The 20575-nt window shown below is 44.4% G+C and overlaps 1 protein-coding gene across 6 annotated transcripts in view; it reads left to right on the forward strand.

Annotated features, from left to right (window-relative positions):
- LOC118213103 (calcium-binding protein 1) overlaps positions 1 to 20575 on the forward strand; it is a 30745-nt gene that overhangs the window by 4968 nt on the left and 5202 nt on the right. For 2 of the 6 annotated variants that reach the window (XM_035391791.1, XM_035391796.1), the window contains exon 2: positions 18153 to 18320. The exons of 1 other annotated variant lie outside the window; for it this stretch is intronic. In XM_035391791.1, coding sequence (XP_035247682.1) covers positions 18153 to 18320 — 168 coding nt within the window. Of the gene's footprint in view, positions 1 to 7629; positions 7788 to 8465; positions 8948 to 17573; positions 17768 to 18152; positions 18321 to 20575 lie in introns of those variants that run through there. 3 more of the 6 variants (XM_035391794.1, XM_035391793.1, XM_035391795.1) reach the window with 3 other exon arrangements.

The following is a 20575-nucleotide window of genomic DNA, read 5'->3' on the forward strand; positions in this document are numbered from 1 at the left end:
GTCATAAAAGAATAGCGACGCTGAGGATGGCGGAACTGGTGAGGAAAGGAATCATGGCAGTTGGGAGACTTTGGCTTCCATTTTGATATTTGAGCTTGCATTTAGAATCTTTGACTTCCATTTGGAGACTTATGCATTTGGGGAACTTGGCTTCTTTTGAATACTGTTTATTTGCACTGGGAGGTTTAAGCTTGTGGTTTGAGAACTTGGGCATGCTCTTGCAGAACCTGGCTTCGCATTTATAGTTTTATGCCCTTTTCCAGAGTCAGAAAGCTTTCATTGGAACACTAGCTCGTTCTGTAATTAACCAATTATTTGAATCCATTTTTAAAGAAATAAAACAGGTCCTGTAAAGAACAATCATACATATTTTAACTGGAAATATTTTAAAATGTATTTAGCATCATATACCCAGCCAAATATAGCTGTTATTTCAGCTGGGTTTGAAATTAAAACATTTGCTAGTCAGTTCAGAGCTAACATGTACAGTTCTATCTATCTATCTATCTAGCTATCTATCTAATCTCTCTTATTTTCAGTCTAGTTCACCTGTTACATGGTGCGTAATTAATTTCACTCAGTTCCACATAAGTGTGGTCAAAGCTCACAGGGAACAGTCAATTCAGAAGCTGACTGCAGAGTCCCAGTTTGGCCAGCAGGTGTCCCCATAGAGTAGTGTCCGCATGGTTCGCTGGCCGTTGTCTTAAGTGTAGTCCACAGAGTCCACAGAGTTCTGACCTTGTTAACAAGATGTGTTGTTCACGGATGTGTTGTATGTGTGTGTGTGTGTGTGTGTGTGTGTAAAGAAAGCAGATGTCTGTTTAAATGCGCACAGCTACTGCTGTTCAGTCCCCAGAGGGAGGGGCTGCTGACGCTGTGCAGATGGAGACACGGGCAAAGACACAACTTCTGATGCATCTGAACAATGCCCTGGGGCTGCCAGCTGAATAACTGTGCCCTACATTTATTACCCTTTATCCGTGTAAGGTTCTCCATCCTTCCATCTCTCTCCCTCTCTCTCCACATCGCTCCATCTCTCTGTTCCTCTCCCTTTCTGTCGCTCTGCTCAAGTCAGGATGACCTTGCCGTGGTCCTCTCTGAGTGAGAGAAAGAGAAAGAGAGGGAGAGGGGGTGTGTGCATATACAGTAGGTGTGTGAGTGTGTGTGTGTGTGTGTGTGTGTTTGTGTGCACGCTTGTGTGTGTGTGTGTGTGTGTATACAGCGTGGGCTCAGCTGCAGATGGACAGTGAATTTGAAGATAACGGGCAAAGGGAATGAAGGAATTATGGGATAACAGTGAAAGAATAGCATGGCATAGAGAGGGGAGGGAGAGAGAGGGAAAAACAGGGGAGGAGAGAGAGTGAAGGAAAGAGAGGGAGATGAGGGAGCATGAGAGAGACAGAAAGAGGCAGAGGGAGAGGAGGAGATCCTACTTAGCCCTAAAAGGAGAATACAATAATCTGTTGTGTGATTGTTATGGTTCAATGGTTAATATTGTTCTCTTTTACATACAATGCAAACAACACTCGTTGGCGAATGTTTTTTTTTTTAAGTGCGTCTTCATGCCAAATAAACCATTTGAATTGAGACAGAGGAAAGGGTCAGCATGGGGATGAAATCAGAAATGGAAAAAGCAACCTGCAAAAATACATTATTATTTTTTATTTTTCATATTGACGAGCGGAAACTGCCAAGTCATCTTAAAGAAAACTGCCATTCGGTCCGCCTCCCTGGGTTAATTTACTGAATTACGACACAATGACTTTTTCCTGCTAGACTTCGTGGTTTGGACAGAATTGAGGCTCTGGGCGGTTTCGCTGCAGGGCTGGACTATGCCCAGATTGCCGGTAGTGCAGATTAAGGCCCTTTGCTGTCAAAGTCATCTTTCTGCGACCCTGAATTATTTGCATAATCCTACAGAGTATAACAATCACACATCTAGCAGCCATAATTGTGGTGGGGTACTAAATGAATAGACAAATGAAAAAAATATGTCAGACCAGACTGCCAAAATTGTTATGTGCACATATGCATGGAATAAATCAGAACAGAAGCATGTCTGAGGATGGTATGGTGGTGGCAATTCTACTTCTGTCCATATAGCGCAGGACTGCCCAACCCTATTCCTGGAGATCTACCATCCATTAGGTTTCCCCTCGAACTCTAACAAAGTGCACCTAATTCAACAGCTAGAGATCTCATTGAGTTGCTAATTAGTAGAATCATGTGTTCCAAATTAGGGTTCAAATGAAAGCCTATAGGACTGTAGATCTCTGGGAACAGGGCTGGGCAGCCCTCCTGTAGAGAGAAGATAATAACATTCCTATCCACAAAAGGGGAGTGTGGATGTGATAATGATGCTTGTGTCCACCAGAGGGCAGTATGGAGGCGATAATGACGTTCCAAGTCATGGATTTGGTCATGCATTTTTATATTAAAAAAGAATCTTTTGGGCTGAGTATGTCCAATTACCACCTTAATTTGGAATATCCAGTTACTTTTTGTAACCGTGTTCATGCACAATCCCCACTGCCAGTTTGGGGGAGCGTAGTTCTTCTCTGAAACACATGGTGTCACCAGCGTGCGTTTTTTCACGATGCAGCCCAAGCTCACATAGAGCGGAGTCAGAGGAAGACCTTTCATATGTGGCTTTGGCGTACAGTTCACAGCCACAGCCGACTGATTGACCAGTGGTGGTCGGTAGAAAGCAATGAAAACCAATTGCTATCACCAAGTGACTTCGTATATAGAGCTACTGGATTCGATCTGAGACTGTGGGGAGCATCCATGGACCACAGCATGGTGCCTTAACTGAATGAGCCATCCAGCCATGGTCATGCCTTTTTAATGGACTAATCAAATCTGCTAAAGTGGTCTGTGGGGAGCTGTCATTGTGGAGATATTTCTGGAGGTGAACAAATGACAGAATAACATTTTTAAGGTGATCTGTCCCTTTAATCAGCTAAGTAGCTTGCAAGCACTTCAATCCCTGAACATTGCACTTGTCTTTGTGGGTCATTCTGGAAAAGAAGGTCCGCTATCCACCATATGCACTATTATTGGCCAATACCGAAACCGCAAAGTGCATTTTAACTTGATTGAAACTTGTGGTCCAATCAGATTTGCCCTTGTTAAGAGGACATGCAGGACATGACTCAATTCAATGTGCCTGCTCGACCACTCCGCTCTGCGGCAGCAGGGCGCCTTGTAACCCCTCCCACCCGCCCAAAGGGATCACAGAGCTTCTCCACCCTAGCTCCCCAGTGGTGGAACAAACTCCCCGTCCCTCTCCGAACCTCCCCCTCACTATCCATCTTCCGCCGTGGCCTGAAGACTCATCTCTTCAGACTATACCTAGACTAACCACCACCACGCTGTATAATAAATAAAAAAAACCTTTTTCCTGTCACTTGTTACATGTTTCCCCATCCCTGCACTTCTTGGTAATTTGTATTTGTCCTAATACTGTAGCTTATTCTTCTGCCTAGTTGGCTTTGCAGATGTTAGGCCAGAACAGTGTTCATTGTTCTCGGCTAGAAATAGCTGTTCAAAATAAGTATTGTACCTTACTGAACCCGTGTTCAGCAGTTGTCTACGACCATGAAATGCACTTTTTTTGTACGTCTCTTTGGATAAAAGCGTCTGCCAAATGAATGTAATGTAATGTAATGAATGTCTATCTGAATTTTCTTTGAAAATGTATTTATATAGCACCTTTCATCCATTAAATGCAGCTTTAAATTCAGCACTAAAATCAAAACAATATACACCTGAAAATGTGATTTGTCGTTGGTTAGCCTAGTTAAATTGTCTCGGTGCTTTAGTGATGTTGAATCTTTACTCGCTGGTCTGGGAAAGGTGTTAAGTTGAACACACTTAAGTTTCTCCTAAATTATGTGATGCTCTAGATAAGGTCGCCGGTTAAATTAATGAAAGTGTTGTAATGTAGTCAGCTAACATGAGCTATCGAGTAACTTAGTATTAATTAGCCAGAGCCTCTGTTTTTTTTTTTTTTTTTAATTACCGGTATGTTGATTGATTGTATTGCGGCTCCAAGACAACAAAATAATTAAGTGAAACCCGGCTAGACGGATACGTAAACGCAGGAAAACAAACGCAGGGCAGACTCTGCTAATGTTGCTGTTCACGTAGCTGACTATTTGAGCTGTGTCATTCTCCGTTTAAAATTCATAGCACCATCAGCTGGTTTGAGATGTCAGGAGCAACACGAAGGGAGAGAGTCAACAAGATCCGCTTTTAGATCGTGTTTCTGTCAGCTTCGACCCAAAACAGAAATCCACTTCACCCCGTGATGGCACTCGGCTGAGTCTACCCATTTCCAGCAGATGTGATTCAGGGCTTGTTAAACAATATACTGTATGCGGCCAACAAAGGTGGCTGCAATGCCATTATTATTTTTATCATTGTCTTTTATCGTTGATTGAGTTAGATTCATCTGTGTTGCAAGTGTATTACTTTTTTGGGCAATAGCGAGTAACATTATTGGCGAGCAGTCTCTTGTTTAATTTGGTTCTGTTTTATTTGCAAATAGAAACCCAGAGAAAGTATTTTGGAACAGCAAAAAAATGGAGATAACTACACAAAATCAACAAACACTGTTGTGCCTTCATTTCTGCCAAAAATACGGTAGATTTGCCAGTAAGGTGCTATGATGACATCTCTGTCCACCAGAGGGCAGTATGGAAGTGGTAGTGATGCCTGCAGTCCACCAGAGAGCAGTATGGAGGTGGTAATGATGCTCCTGTCCACCAGAGGGCAGTATGGATGTGAAAATGATGCTGCAGTCCACAAGAGAGCAGCATGGCGTTGGTAATAATGCTGCAGTCCACCAGAGGGCAGTATGGAGATGGCAATGATGCTGCTGTCCACCAGAGGGCAGTATTGACGTGGTAATAATCCTGCAGTCCACCAGAGGGCAGTATGGAGGTGGTAATAATTCTGCAGTCCACCAGAGAGCAGTATGGAGTTGGTAATAATGCTGCAGTCCACCAGAGGGCAGTATGGATGTGATAATGATGCTGCAGTCCACCAGAGGGCAGTATGGAGGTGGTAGTGATGCTGTGGTCCACTAGAGAGCAGTATGGCGTAGGTAATAATGCTGCAGTCCACCAGAGAGCAGTATGGAGTTGGTAATAATGCTGCTGTCCATCAGAGGGCAGTATGGAGGTGGTAACAATGCTGCAGTCCACCAGAGGGCAGTATGGAGATGGCAATGATGCTGCAGTCCACCAGAGGGCGCTATGGAGATGGCAATGATGCTGCAGTCCACCAGAGGGCAGTATGGTGTTGGCAATAATGCTGAAGTCCACCAGAGGGCAGTATGGAGGTGGTAATGATGCTGCAGTCCACCAGAGGGCAGTATGGAAGTGGTAATGATGCTGCAGTCCACCAGAGGGCAGTATGGAGGCGGTAATGATGCTTCTGTTCACCTGCAGTCCTTGCCTGCCTCTCCACACATGGTCTCCAGCCAAGGGAATTAATCCAAAGACTGTTAAGGAGATGACTAATTGGAAATTTTAGTTTGCAAGTCAGTGGAAAACAGTGTTCACAGGTAGTAGTGAGGTGGTAGACCACTAAGGAACTTTCTGGACACTGTTGAGACCAAACAACCTCAGTATATGAATATTTGCTTAATTTTTTATGCTTAAGCACAACTGCTGATTTTTTGACTTCCTCATTAGTTAGCGCATTGCACTGAGGTGATGTGTGAGTCATTGTCAAAGCTACTATATAACATGTGGCTCTGATGATGCAGCAGGTACGACTACTTTAACTTGTTAGCATGTTTTTAAAGGAATTGAGAGGACTGAAACTGAAGCAGTTGTCTCATTATGGGTGGTGTTCTGACTCAGTATTATGTTTTTTCTGTAATATTTGATATTTCAAAGCTATTTTAAAGCAGAACCTTTGCTGGCACTTTCTCAGCTGTTTCATTCTCTGGTTCCAGTGGGGGGCGCTGGTTGCCAGTCTTATTTCTTATTTGAGAATTGTGCAGACCTGTCGGAGGCCCATGTAAGTATATATGGATTATATTAATTCCTGTTTGGTATGAGGTATTTAGATAAACACAGAGGGCGTCTGTTATAGTCATTTACGATACGGTCATGCAGACTCCACTCTTAGCTTTTTCTTCTTCCCTTCATTTCATCCATCCATCAATCTCTCTCTTTCCCTTTTTCTTTCTTCATGTCTTTCACAGTAGAGTGAATCTGCCCCAGGTCAGATCAAACAAGATATATTGTGAATATATATAACATATGTTTTATCCAAACATCGAAAATGTCCCTGTCAGAGCCCCCTGCTCCCACCCACACAGCCACTGCTTCCCTGTCCAATGGCATTATCCTCCCCCTTCACCCTGTATATGCTTCTGTCCAATAGCGTTACCCCTGACCACCCCCCTTCCCCCGTGTGCCGCTGCCCAATGGGGTTTGTTCTTGACCACCCCCCCATGCGTCTTCGTCCCAATGCTCCTGACCTCAGAGGCTCATTAAGACCCAGCTCATTAAGTCCAGACCTCAATTACCAGCACTCAGCATGAAATTAGCTGCCAATTACTCTCCTGACATGAAATATGGTGTGTTTGTGTATGTCTGTGTGTGTGTGTGTGTGTGTGTGTGCATGTGCCTGAATTTTCATCAAGGCTATATGTATATTGGTGTGTTTCTGTCATGTGTATACATCTCATATAGAGTCTGTTGTAATATGTAATATATATATATATATATATAGTGTGTAAAGGTGTAAAATATAGTGTAGTTGTTGGTGTGTTAATGTGTACAATTTATTTTTGTGTCTGTATATAGTATAGTGTTTGGTCTATTGATGTGTATAGTGTATATTGTGTGTATAGTGTAGTACAGTGTTTGTCATGTTGATGTGTATAATGTATATTGTGTGTATATTATAGTGTGTATAGTGTAGTACAGTGTTTGCTGTGCTGATGTGTATAGTGTATATTGTGTGTATATTATAGTGTGTATAGTGTAGTACAGTGTTTGCTGTGCTGATGTGTATAGTGTATATTGTGTGTATAGTGTAGTGCAGTGTTTGCCATGTTGATGTGTATAGTGTATATTGTGTGTATAGTGTAGTACAGTGTTTGCTGTGCTGATGTGTATAGTGTATATTGTGTGTATATTATAGTGTGTATAGTGTAGTACAGTGTTTGCTGTGCTGATGTGTATAGTGTATATTGTGTGTATAGTGTAGTGCAGTGTTTGCCATGTTGATGTGTATAGTGTATATTGTGTGTATAGTGTAGTACAGTGTTTGCTGTGCTGATGTGTATCGTGTATATTGTGTGTATAGTGTAGTGCAGTGTTTGCCATGTTGATGTGTATAATGTATATTGTGTGTATATTGTAGTGTGTGTAGTGTAGTACAGTGTTTGCTGTGTTGATGTGATCAGACCTGATGGCTCATGTGGCTGATTTGTGATGCATTCTGAAGTTCACAATGAGCCTCCGGTGAACAGACCAGAGAGGGATGAATCATCATGAAGAGAGAGAGAGGGGGAGAAAAGTTAGAATGAGAGAAAAGGAGAAATGGGGGAGGGAGAGGGAGAGAGACACAGAGGAAGAGATGGGGTTAAAGAGAGAGAGGGAATTGAAAAGGAAAGAATGAGACAAGAGGGAGAGTATACAGAGAGGGAAAGGAAAAGATGAACAACAATAAAAGAGAAGGGAAAGAGAGGTAGAGAAGAAGAGGGGAGGGGATTACAGTGGTCATGTGACTCAGGAGAGGACATGGGTGTGCTGCTCCAGGTAGGCACCGCATGCATCTTAAAGTAGAGTAAGAATGGCCCCTTCACCCATTACAGGTCATTATTATACTTTATTTACTCTGTTCAACCTACTGCCCTTTACTGACATTGTAATGTGTGTGTGTGTGTGTTTCTGTGTATGGAGAGAGGAAAGAGCTTGCATGCTTCACAATTTGTGTATGTGTGTTTATATGCATGTATGAGAGAGTCAGTATCTGTGTGTGTGTGTGTGTGTGTGTCAGTGTGTGCATCTTGGAGAGAGAGAGGCCATATGAGTTGTGTGTGAGAGAGAGGGCATGAGCCTTGTGTGTGTGTGTGTGCGTGTGAGAGAAAGGGCACGTGTGTGTGTTATTTATAGCAACACAGCCCCACATCCTTGCCTGTTTAATGGAGTGTACAGGACTGTGTGTCTGTGTGTGTGTGTGTGTGTGGGTGTGCGTGTGTGTGTGTGCGCAAGCGAGAGCTTGTGTGTTTGGATTAGTGTCTCTGGCTCTCGCTCAGGGGAAGGTAATATGCCTGTCCCAATGAGTCTCTCTCCATCTCTGCTTCATCTGTTCGGATGGGCGGGTTAAAAACTGTATGAGAGAGAGAGAGGAGAGAAACAGAGAGAGGCAGCGAGAAGAGAGGAAGGACAGCGACGAGGGGGGAGGGAAGGAGGGAGAGGTAGAGAGGGAGATACGAGACAGACTGAGAGAGGGAGGAGAGCGAGGGGGGAGGGAAGATGGAAGAGAGAGGGACGGAGGGACGAGAGAGAAATAGAGGGAGGAGAGAGAAAGAGAGAGGGAGGAGAGAGTGTGTGAGCAAATGAATGAGCAATCTTGCACTTTCTGCATTGAGCGCCTGCATCTCCGATAAATTCCTGCTTTCCTGTGTCTCTGTCTCTCCGTCTCTCCATCTCACCCTGGGCTTTCCGTGTCCTCTCCTCCCTTTCATCTCACTCGTTTCTCTCTCTCTCACTCTCTCTCTTTCTCGCTTGTCCTCTGTCTCTCTCCATCCTCTCCCAAAATATACCCGGGTGCACCTTAACCCTTCCCCATTTGCGCACGCACACAGGCACACACACTCACGCACACACATGCGTGTGCACACACACAGAGACACTGATGGACAGGAGCAATGGGAAACTGTATAAAGTCTCCGCTCAGAAACCTCTCCAAGAAGGTAAGAGAGACCGCGCTGTCTGCCGGACCGGAACCGGTCGGCTCGGACCACCTGTGCGTTTGCTGCTTTGTGGGCGCTGTACTGACTGCGGTGCGCTTGACTGGACCCGGTCAGCGCTGACCGCCTACGTTTTGACTGTAATGTATTGCAGACTGTATTGCTTTCTGACTGCTGTGACCTCCGTGCGCCCAACTGGACCTGTTTGCCTGCAGGGCAACCGTACGGTTCTGGGTGTTGACACGGAGCGGTGCTACGTGACTAGCGGGTACTCTGGACTGGACTGTGTGTCAGCATAGATCAGCACACTAAACCCGGCTGCTCAGTTCTGCTGTGCTACCTCAGACCGCTGCCTATTTTATAACACACACACACACACACATACACACACATACACACACACACACACACACACGCACACACACACAAACACACACAAACACAGGCGCACATGCCCGCACAGACGCAAGGCACTGTTCCTGACCTATAAACACACAGCACTGGAACACACCTAAAGTCTAACACAGGTTACTGTACTGTCAGGCAGGTGTTGCAGTCTAATGTACAGCGCTACACTGGGTCACATGCTGGTGTGCTTGTACTATACTTCCTACTGTAAGCCACAATACTGTAGCCAGAGGGGTGTGTTTCTACTGGCCCGCCAGTTTCCAGTGGTCAATCAGAACTTAGCAGTTAGAAATGGCCAGTGTGATGTTTGCAGCATACCGTGGTACATGTGTGTGGAGTGCAGTGTGCAGTTGTCAGAGTGCACTGTGTAATGGTCAATGTGCAGTAGTCTGTGTGCAGTGTGCAGTGGTCTAAGTGCAATGTGTTGTGGTCTTATTGCAGTGTACAGTGGTCTCTGTGCAGTAGTCTAAATCCAGTGTGACAGTGTCTGTCTGCAGTGGTCTCAGCGCATTGCGCAGTGGTCTGTGTGCAGTAGTCTGTGTGCAGCGTGCAGTGGTCTCAGCGCAGTGTGCCGTGGTCTTATTGCAATGTGCTGTGGTCTTAGTGCAGTGTACAGTGGTCTCAGTGCAGTGTGCAGTTGTCTAAATGCAGTGTGCAGTGATCTGTGTGCAGTATGCAGTGGTCTGAATGCAGTGTGCAGTGGTCTTAGTGCAGTGTGCAGTTTTCTGAGAGCAGTGTGCAGTGGTTTAAATGCAGTGTGCAGTGGTCTGTGTGCAGTGTGCAATGGTCTGAATGCAGTGTGCAGTGGTCTTAGTGCAGTGTGTTGTGGTCTTAGTGCAGTGCGCAAAAGTCTCAGTTCAGTGTGCAGTTGTCTAAATGCAGTGTGCAGTTGTCTGTGTGCAGTGGCCTCAGTGCAGTGTGCAGTTGTCTAAATGCAATGTGCAGTTGTCTGTGTGCAGTGTGCTGTGGTCAGTGTGCAGTTGTCTGAATGCAGTGTTAAGTTGTCTGAATGCAGTGTGCAGTGGTCTTAGTGCAGTGTGCAGTTTTCTGAGAGCAGTGTGCAGTGGTCTAAATGCAGTGTGCAGTGGTCTGTGTGCAGTGGTCTGAATGCAGTGTGCAGTGGTCTTAGTGCAGTGTGTTGTGGTCTTAGTGCAGTGCGCAAAAGTCTCAGTTCAGTGTGCAGTTGTCTAAATGCAGTGTGCAGTTGTCTGTGTGCAGTGGCCTCAGTGCAGTGTGCAGTTGTCTAAATGCAATGTGCAGTTGTCTGTGTGCAGTGTGCTGTGGTCAGTGTGCAGTTGTCTGAATGCAGTGTTAAGTTGTCTAAATGCAGTGTGCAGTTGTCTGTGTGCAGTATGCAGTGGTCTTAGTGCAGTGTGCAGTTGTCTCTGTGCAGTGTGCAGTGGTCTGTGGTCAGTGTGCAGTGGTCTCAGTGCAGTGTGCAGTTGTCTGTGTGCAGTATGCAGTGGTCTTAGTGCAGTGTGCAGTGGTCTCAGTGCAGTGTGCAGTTGTCTGTGTGCAGTATGCAGTGGTCTTAGTGCAGTGTGCAGTGGTCTTAGTGCAGTATGCAGTGGTCTCAGTGCAGTATGTTGTAGGGCTGTTCCAGAATTCAGTACTACCGGTTGTCGTGGTAATGAATTGTCACTGGGGTGATGACAGAATTACCAGGGTAATATGGTGATTATTTGTTTTCCCTCATTATGCTGATTGAAGTGAGGGCACAATGCCCACATGCACTGGCCAGATGCATTAGAGGATGAACCGAGTGGGCTGCACACAAACCTACTGTACACTCCCTCCTCACACGTCTCTTTAAAGCTGAACTGCTGGTAGTCATCGCAGGGCCACACAGTGCACCAGAGCGAATGGGGAGAGAGTCCTGGGTTTAGGACTGGAAAGTTATTTAATCACTAAAAGTATTGAATGAATGTTTTGGTGGGAACAATTTCTTATGGTGCATGCAACCTCAGACTGCTGTACTCAATAATTACCATCATTATACCGTGTGAAAATTAATACTTAAGTTTATAATTGTACATAAATGCGATACAAATATTGTTTTTGTCTGTATATTCTCTGGAGGCAACGTCACTGTACGCGGCGCTTTGTAGGTTCAAGTGCATTTTCACAAACTCACAAAAGCTCCTTTACCAGCCTTTATGAAGCCGTTTGTGTAAGTATCTGAAATATCCTTCATCTCACACAGCACTATCTGGCCCAATCAAAATCATGCATTACAATTTAAATAGCATCAATGAAAATAAAACCCACCAAAAAGCAAACTATCTGTTTAAGGGTCCACTGTGTTAAGGATTAAGTATGTTAAGGGTTAATTATGCCAAGAGTCCTCTGCTTTAAAGATTTAGTGTTTTAAGGATTTTGATAATTAAGGTTTCAGTGTTTTAGGGGTTAAGTGTATTTAGGGTTCAGTGTGTTAAGGATTCACCACGTTAAACGCTCAGTGTGTTAAAGATTCAGCATGTTAAGGGTTCACTGTGTTCAGTGTTCAGTCTTTTATGAGGTTGGAGCATTAAGAGTTCAATGTTTTAAGGGTTCAGAGCTTTAATGGTTCTGTGTGTTAAGGGTTTGGCATGTTAAGGGTTTCTGTGTGTTATGTGTTCAGTGTGTTAAGGGTTTGGCTTGTTGAGGGTTCTGTGCATAAGAGCTCTGTTGCTGTGGGGTTCAGAGCTCATAACCAGATGGCGGCTTAAAGAGCTTAAAGAGACTGGGGTGCAGAAGCTGTGTCTGAGCCAGAGGGACAAGCCCTGACAGAATACTTCTGTGTGTCTGACTCCGCCCACAACACCCACTCCTGTGTGTTCCTGCACCTCTGACTCCACCCACTGTGGGACAGCACCTGCTAACACCCACTCCTGTATGTCCCTTTATTTCTGGAATGCAGCCAGGGTGCTGTCTGGATGTTTAGCTTTCCTGCGCTAAAGGTCTTAAGGTTGTTTTTGCTTCTCAGGTTACCTGTGAAAAATACGGCATAATACAAAGGTCAGCTCAATGTCAACAGCATGGACATTCTGAGTTAAAGCCAATAATTCAGTCAACGAAGTGACTGAAAATGTGTGTCTAAGTGATCATGTCACTCTGACCAAATGAGCCTCATCTCATCTTCCTTTCCTGGTGGGAGGAGCTTTGGTAAACACTTACAGACTCTCAGAGAAAAACTACATCTGTGTGCCGGTCAGTCAACCCGTCTGATTGGTTGGAAAGTCATTCATTAAACACGGCACTCAGTGCGTATGTGGTCATCAGTCTCAAAGAGCTCCAGGCTCTGCTGGTTCTCAGTGTTACTCCGGACTTCAGATCAATTAAATGAGTCGATTAAAGCAGTTGGTTACACAGGTAACTCCCCGCGCCTGGTTTCTTGGTTGTAAACTCCTTGCAGATTTTAGGGTGTAAGTAGCAGGTAACCCCTACAGGTGGGGGTTATCCTGTTGAGGGCACGTGCCATTTTCACGCCGTGCCAGAAACTGACATGCAGGGACATGTGACGCTGCCCTAGGGGAAAAGAGCACAGGTGATGCTGCACAGAGCGAACAGAGCACAGGGCCACTCTGTGTTTCAGACGGCCGTTTCCATGGGTTGTGTGACTGCCACGGAGAGGCTGTGTTCAGGAGCCGGGGCAGAGCTGGCACCGTCAGCGTGGCACCAGCAGATGGAGAGCCAAGGTCACTCAGGGGGGGCACAGGAAGAGGGGGCACCGGAACAGGCGAGGAGAGGGGGGCCCCGGGGGCTGAGGTGGTGACACTGCTCCCACGGCCAAACCTGCTATTGTGTGTGTCTGTGCACGTGTGTGTGTGCACGCGTGCGAGCGAGTATGTGTGTGTGCGTGTGCGCACGTGCAGTGCATTTGTGTGTGTGCGCGTGCGGTGTGTGTATGTATTCGCATGTATGTGTGTGTGTGTCTGTGACTATGCATGCACGTGTGTGTGCATATCTCCTCATGGTCTCTTGAACTGATGAGCTCCTGGGTGACTGCATGGCTTTATCCGAGGATGTACTTATTTATTCATGTATTTAGTAGATGCTCAGGGGCAGCCACAACACTGTACAGCACACAGTGTAAGTCACACAAACAGGAAGAACTAGGGCATTATGGGTTCAGAACAGCAAGGGGAGATATCTCAGCACCTGAATTCCAGTCATCCCTCAGTAGAGCCTTCTGCGATGACACGTGTTAGACAATTATGACATCACACCTCCCCGGGCATGAACAGCCACTTGACAATAATGTCCCCCACACTGTCAAACACTACATTCGGTGTGATCGTTAGAACCGCAGACATGTGGCAGTGGTATATTTTTATGGTGCTGTATTGCTTTTTTAAAATATGCGGGAAGTAGTCTACACACACATAAAAAGTACAGTTATATCGCCTGCGGGTAAAATGATAAGTAGGCTTTTGATAATAATGAAATGGTTTGCAGCAGGGGTAATACAAATTGGAATAGATTAACTGAAAATAAATGAAAATGTAAGGTTTAAACTGTGTGATTAAATTTAATGATGGTCATTTTTTTAAAAGTATCCTTTGCCCTTTTTTTTATTTTTATTTTTTTAATGATGCTCGGTGAAAATCTGTCCATGTGATGAGGCACAATCATTATGCATTGACAGAGTTGGTTGGTTTTCTGCCAGTAACTGAAAAGCCTTTCCTGTCTCATTTCATAATTTTTTAAAAACCTTGCTTGCCTGAGCCCTGCCACAGGTAAGCAAACGGTGAAGACGCAATATTAAAACAGTACAAATAGTGAGTTATGACACAATATTAAAGAATGACCGGTCATTTTCATTTTTACAATATCATCAACATCGCCGATGAAAATACCGAACCCGAAAATGTTTCTGTCCGACTCTGACATTTCTGTTCCACTTTCTGACATTTTCCTGACATTTTGACATTTAGCATCCAACCAGGAAACCCATTCACTTCATTTGAGCACTGAAGTCATTAAATAAAGCTCAGAAAGATGGGTTTTTAATTTTCAGAAAATGCTAAATGCTATTATCACAAAAAAACATGGCCAGTGTAATTTAAAAAACTTCAAAATGGAGCAAATTGGTTTTTTTCAGTGGTTATTTTCAGTATTTCAGTGCTGCACCAGACGACTTCCCACATACTGAAAAAAGTAATCGTTGTCACTCTATAAAATTTAAATTTTTAAAATTGTTTCAGTAAAAATGACAAAGGCCAGGTTCTTGGTAATGGTGGATTATGGCCGGGCAGTATGTCTCTTTGACTTCTAATACTTCTTTGGACAACAATGGAGTTTCAGTGTATCCGCGTTGGTCAGAAGGATGATAATTGTTTGGTTTTTGCTTCTCTGATAACTCCCCCGTTGGCTTTGCTCTGCTGTTTTTCTGTGCAAATCATCTGTAATGGACGAGTTTGGAAGAACAGTTCTATTAAAATTCTGGCATCAAGTCTACAGGGAGTTTTGTCTACTGAGGTGTGTAGACTTGCTCCGTGTTAAAGACACTAACAGCCTCCAGAAATGTGTTTGTGGCTTGGAGGTTTCCTTTGGAGTGCGTCAGGGCTGTAATGTGCTGCCAGCTTCTCTCCGAGTTTTGACACATTTACGGTTTCGACTGCGCTCAGACCTCGTTCTGCACGGTTCAGCAGGGCGTTTTATCGCTGGGTCTGAACCCCGCTTCGTTACTGCGTTCATTAAAAGTGCCGCGAGGCGCAAACTTGCTGCTCGAGCGCTGCTTTAAAACCCGTGCGATAAATCTTCCTCTGAAGCTGCTCGCTTCAGCCCGAGCTGTTTTACGGACGCCGTTTCCCCGCCGTCGGCTGCGCGCTTATCGAGAAATATGTGTGATCTGGGGCCACCCTGTTTTTCTAGTGAAATGTTTGCGCTCTGAAACGCATCAGTCAGATTGCGGATCGGCTGCTTAGAGCACTCCAGTGTCCTGCCGACGCATAAGTCTCAATTGTTATCCTCTGTAGAAAAAAAGACTTTTGATGATCTCTTTGTGATTTTAAACACGGACCCCTTGTTGTCTTGTGTTGCCTGATAAATTGCGGACAGTGCAGAGCGTATCGAATCCATCTGTGTGCGGTTTACCAGCCATTTAAACGGTCCCTCAAAGACGTCATTTCTTTCTTCCACTCTCCTTCCATGCGTACCGTCCTTCCCCTCCATGTGCTAGGAATGCAAACTGCTTTCATGAGGGTCACACTTAACCACTGATTGTATGATTGGTCAGATGATTGGGCCAATCCAGTGCCTATGGGGCCCCCTTGAGGATATTGATTGCAATACAAGTTTTAATCCCTGTGCGTCATATGGTTTAGAAACAGTGGTTGCCGTAATCATACCCTGTACTCATTTCCTAACAATAATACATTAAACTTGTACCAACTGTAACTATAGTTATGAATATAAGAATGTGTGTCTAATGGGTCACTAATAGTAACATCCAAGCTCAGACCTCAGAACTGATGTCTGTTCTTTTTATGCCTTTTACATGTCAGGCTTTGGCAGCAAGAACAACAATAACAAACACAGGAAACAAGAAACAGGAAATTGGGGAAGGGGGGGTGCAAAACAGGAACCAATTGATCGATCAATCGACCAACCAGTCAACCTTGCAAAGTAGTGGACCAGAAAACTATGAGCAAACTGCCTTAAAGAGCAATGGAGAAAAAAAACCTGAGATGTGGAGTATCAACAAATTCAAATATTTGTTCAAAACAAATGGGAAAACTTCAGTGTTATACCACACAACACTCAATCCTGCTTCTTACAAAATGTCTTTCCTTTCCTTCTCTGTAACCTGGGGTCTTTAATCGTGTTGGTTTCACTCAAACATCACAGCCTGTGACACCAAAACAATTTGCCATTTTAAGGTGGAATTGACAATTCTAGGAAAAACAGAACTGATTGAAATCTGAAAGTTTTGAGACTGAATCATTGAAATAAAGCTGTGACATGTATGCATGTGTGTTTCAGTGCAAATGTGGGTGTGTAGATATGTGCATGTGTGTGTTTTTATGTGTGTGTGTTCCAATGTGCGGCAGTGCATGCGTGTGTTATTGATGGACTGATCGTTACATTCTGGAGCATGTGTGCAAGTGTGTTACCTGTAAGGGGTATCGAGCCCTCAACATCCTCTCAACACAAGAAAGAACAGGGGAGAGAGAGAGAGGGGGCTGAAAGAGAGATATGAACAGAATAGAAATAAGGAAAAACGGGATGGAGAGAGAGAGAGAAGAAAATTGTATCAGTTTTCTTACCTTTGCTTTTACATTTTTTTTTACTATTGTTGCATTTTGTATGCCGTTTGATAATATAGCCCTGGTTGTCTTACCAATGCATTACCATTAAACTGAACTGACAGAGGGAGGGGAAGGGATAGAGGGAGAGAGAGAGAGATTGCAAGTGGGAGAGAATGATAGAGAAACAGGGAGAGTGAGAGAGAGAGAGAGAGAGAGAGAGAAAGGGAGGGAGTGATAGAGAAACATGGATAGAGGAATAACTAAAACAGATTAAGAGGCTATATTTGTGCATATGTACATCCTGCCCTGCAATACTCAACTCATTACCCACAATTCCTGCAGTAAAGTGGACGGCACGGAGGGGGTCCACCTGTCTGTCAGTGGGCTGTCAGTCAATCGGCTGACTGACTCTAACAGACAGACAGACAGACCTCAGCAAGGAAACGTGTGACTCTGTGGATGTGCTCGCCCTCGTCTGCCACAGCGACAGGGGCTATTTTCGGCAGTTTCTGATGAAGAGCGTCGCTCTTTTTTTTTTTAAATCAACCTGGAGTTTCCTCCCTGATTGGAGTGTAATTGAGCTGAGGGCGCTCGGGCCATGGGGCTAATTGGTCATTATGGTGACACGGCTGGGTGCTCCAGCCCGAGCCTGCTGCTCCCACAGCGCCTAACCTGAGCTGACAAACGCGGTCCCCTGGGCCTCTCTGTCTGCCCCCCCCCCCCCCCCCGCCTCTCCACCCCCCTCTCTTCCTACCTCTCTCTAATTGTCCTGGAAAAGGCAAAGGTTGCCGTAGCAATAATTTGGCACCGTAACAATATTTAGCAAATTTACTGCCAGATATTTGGATTTATACCTAGCTTTCAGTGGAAACCTAGAATGCCGCTCACTGTTCATATGGCGAATAACATATGCAGTGTGGAGGAGCATGGAGGGCAGATTTAAACATGACGTAGAAAAATGCTAAATGGATAGTACTTAGATCATGCCATAATAAAATGTGAAATTGAAAATAGAAACTGAAATGGAAATTCTTTTTTTCTTTTATATTTTCAAATTGTATGTAAATGAGGGGGTGTGGCTCACTCATCAATCAAAGCAAGCAAAGAGGGTCTTATCCCAGGTGCAGTGGCATTTTGTGAACACCAGGGGGAGTGGAGTGCATGAGGTGGAATGGAGGAATGGGTAACTTGACATTCCCCCATTGATGGTTTATGTTTGTCAGGGTGGGGTGTAGGGTATGTGTGTGTTGGGGGGGGGTTATAGGATTGAGCAGGGGGTCAAACATGCTGAACTCTCTGTGCTTCCGAATGAATGGAGGCATGCTAGGATGTGTCAAGCTGACTGACGGACTTACGGACCGAGACTGACAAGGTGACGCAGCAGCTGTTGTCTGTCGCTCCAGTTTTCTGCCTGACCAACGGCATACTGACACACGTGTTCCCCTAATTCTGCCTCCCAGCAGCCACGCCCCTGCCCCTTGCCCCCTGCCCCGCCCCCTCCTCCCCCCCCCCCCCCATATGGTACGCAGACTGTTATTTATTGTGTGTGTCTCTGGGTGGCGCTGCAGGACCAGAAGAGGAGCTACAGAGCGGTGCAGTCCTGCGAGGAGGGGGGGGCAGGCGGGCCCTATCAGGAGCCCCTAGTGGCACTGGCCCAGAACTGCGCCCTCATGCACAACGTGCTGGGGCCCGCCTGCATCTTCCTGCGCAAGGGATTCGCAGAGAGCCGGCAGGCTGTACGTAAGTCAGCACACACACATACTGTACACACAATACACTATACACACACATACTGTACACACAATACACTATACACACACATACTGTACACACAATACACTATACACACACGTACTGTACACACAATACACTGATATACACACATACTGTACACACAATGCACTATGCACACACATACTGTACACACAATACGCTATACACACCTACTGTACACACAATACACTATACACACATATACTGTACACACAATATGCTATACACACATACTGCACACACAATATGCTATACACACACATACTGTGCACTGGTATATACTACACACACACACACATACTGTACACACAATACACTATACACACATACTGTGCACTGGTATATGCTACACACAGACACATGCTGTACACACAATACACTATACACACACATACTGTGCACTGGTATATGCTACACACAGACACATGTTGTACACACAATACACTATACACACACATACTGTACACACAATACGCTATACACACCTACTGTACACACAATACACTATACACACACATACTGTACACACAATACGCTATACACACATACTGTACACACAATGCGCTATGCACACACATACTGTACACACAATACGCTATACACACATACTGTACACACAATACACTATACACACATACTGTACACACGATATGCTATACACACATACTGCACACACAATATGCTATACACACACATACTGTGCACTGGTATATACTACACACACACACACACATACTGTACACACAATACACTATACACACATACTGTGCACTGGTATATGCTACACACAGACACATGCTGTACACACAATACACTATACACACACATACTGTGCACTGGTATATGCTACACACAGACACATGCTGTACACACAATACACTATACACACACATACTGTACACTGGTATATACTACACACAATACACTATACACACATACTGTACACTGGAATATACTACATACACACTATACACACACATACTGTACACTGGTATATACTACACACAATACACTATACATACATACTGTACACTGGTATGTACTACACACAATACACTATACACACACATACTGTACACTGGTATATACTACACACAATACACTATACATACATACTGTACACTGGTATGTACTACACACAATACACTATACACACACATACTGTACACTGGTATATACTACACACAATACACTATACATACATACTGTACACTGGTATGTACTACACACAATACACTATACACACACATACTGTACACTGGTATACACACACATAGAACACACAATACACAGACATACTGTACACTCAACATGGTATATATTACACACAGACACACTATATACACATACTGTGCACTCAACATGGTATATACTAAACACAGACACACACTATACATATAATACACTATACACATACACTAAACATGGTATATACTACACACAGACACACACTGTACACACAGTACACTATACACACTCATACTATACAATAAACATGGTGTATACTAAACACAGACATGCAGTATACACACAATGCACCATACACACACTGGTGGTGTGCAGAAATGTCATAATCTGTTTCTGTCATTTTGTTCAGCCAACAAAATGATCTAATAGAAAACTAGCTATGATACACAATAAAGTGTCCTATGTTAATTCAACTCTAACAGAGTCCAACATCGAGCATTTGTGCTCTGAAAGAGTTGATTTGACACTGACCATTTTACTGTGTAGAGCCGGTCTTTGTGAACTAGTTAGCAGCCTTAAGAAAAGGGTCATTAACTGGCTACTTCTTGCTAATTTGCTAAGCAGTGAGCTAGCAAAAAAACAAGTATTTTGTGTAAAAGAGCATACCTGCATTTCTGTTTTCCAAGTTTCTCATTCTCTTCACAGGTCTACCTTGTATGTGTGTATGTGTGTGTGTGTGTGTATGTTTGTGTGTGGTTAGCAACCCTCTCTCTCATTCCCACCCTCTCTTGGCAGTGAAAGGCAGACGGCAAATAGAAAACCACAAGTATAAACTACACACAGTCATATGCACACTAAACACACAACACACACTTTACGCTATACTGTACACATTATAGAGAGCCGGTATGCAGTATGTAAGTCTGCACACAACCACTTTACGCACTTTAAATTATACACATACACTGTATGTCTCTCATCTTGTCAGTTTAGTAGCTCTGGTCAGTAGTTGTGTTCAGTTGCTGTAGTC

This window comes from Anguilla anguilla, chromosome 14, assembly GCF_013347855.1.
Source record: "Anguilla anguilla isolate fAngAng1 chromosome 14, fAngAng1.pri, whole genome shotgun sequence".
NCBI classification, from domain to species: Eukaryota; Metazoa; Chordata; class Actinopteri; order Anguilliformes; family Anguillidae; genus Anguilla; species Anguilla anguilla.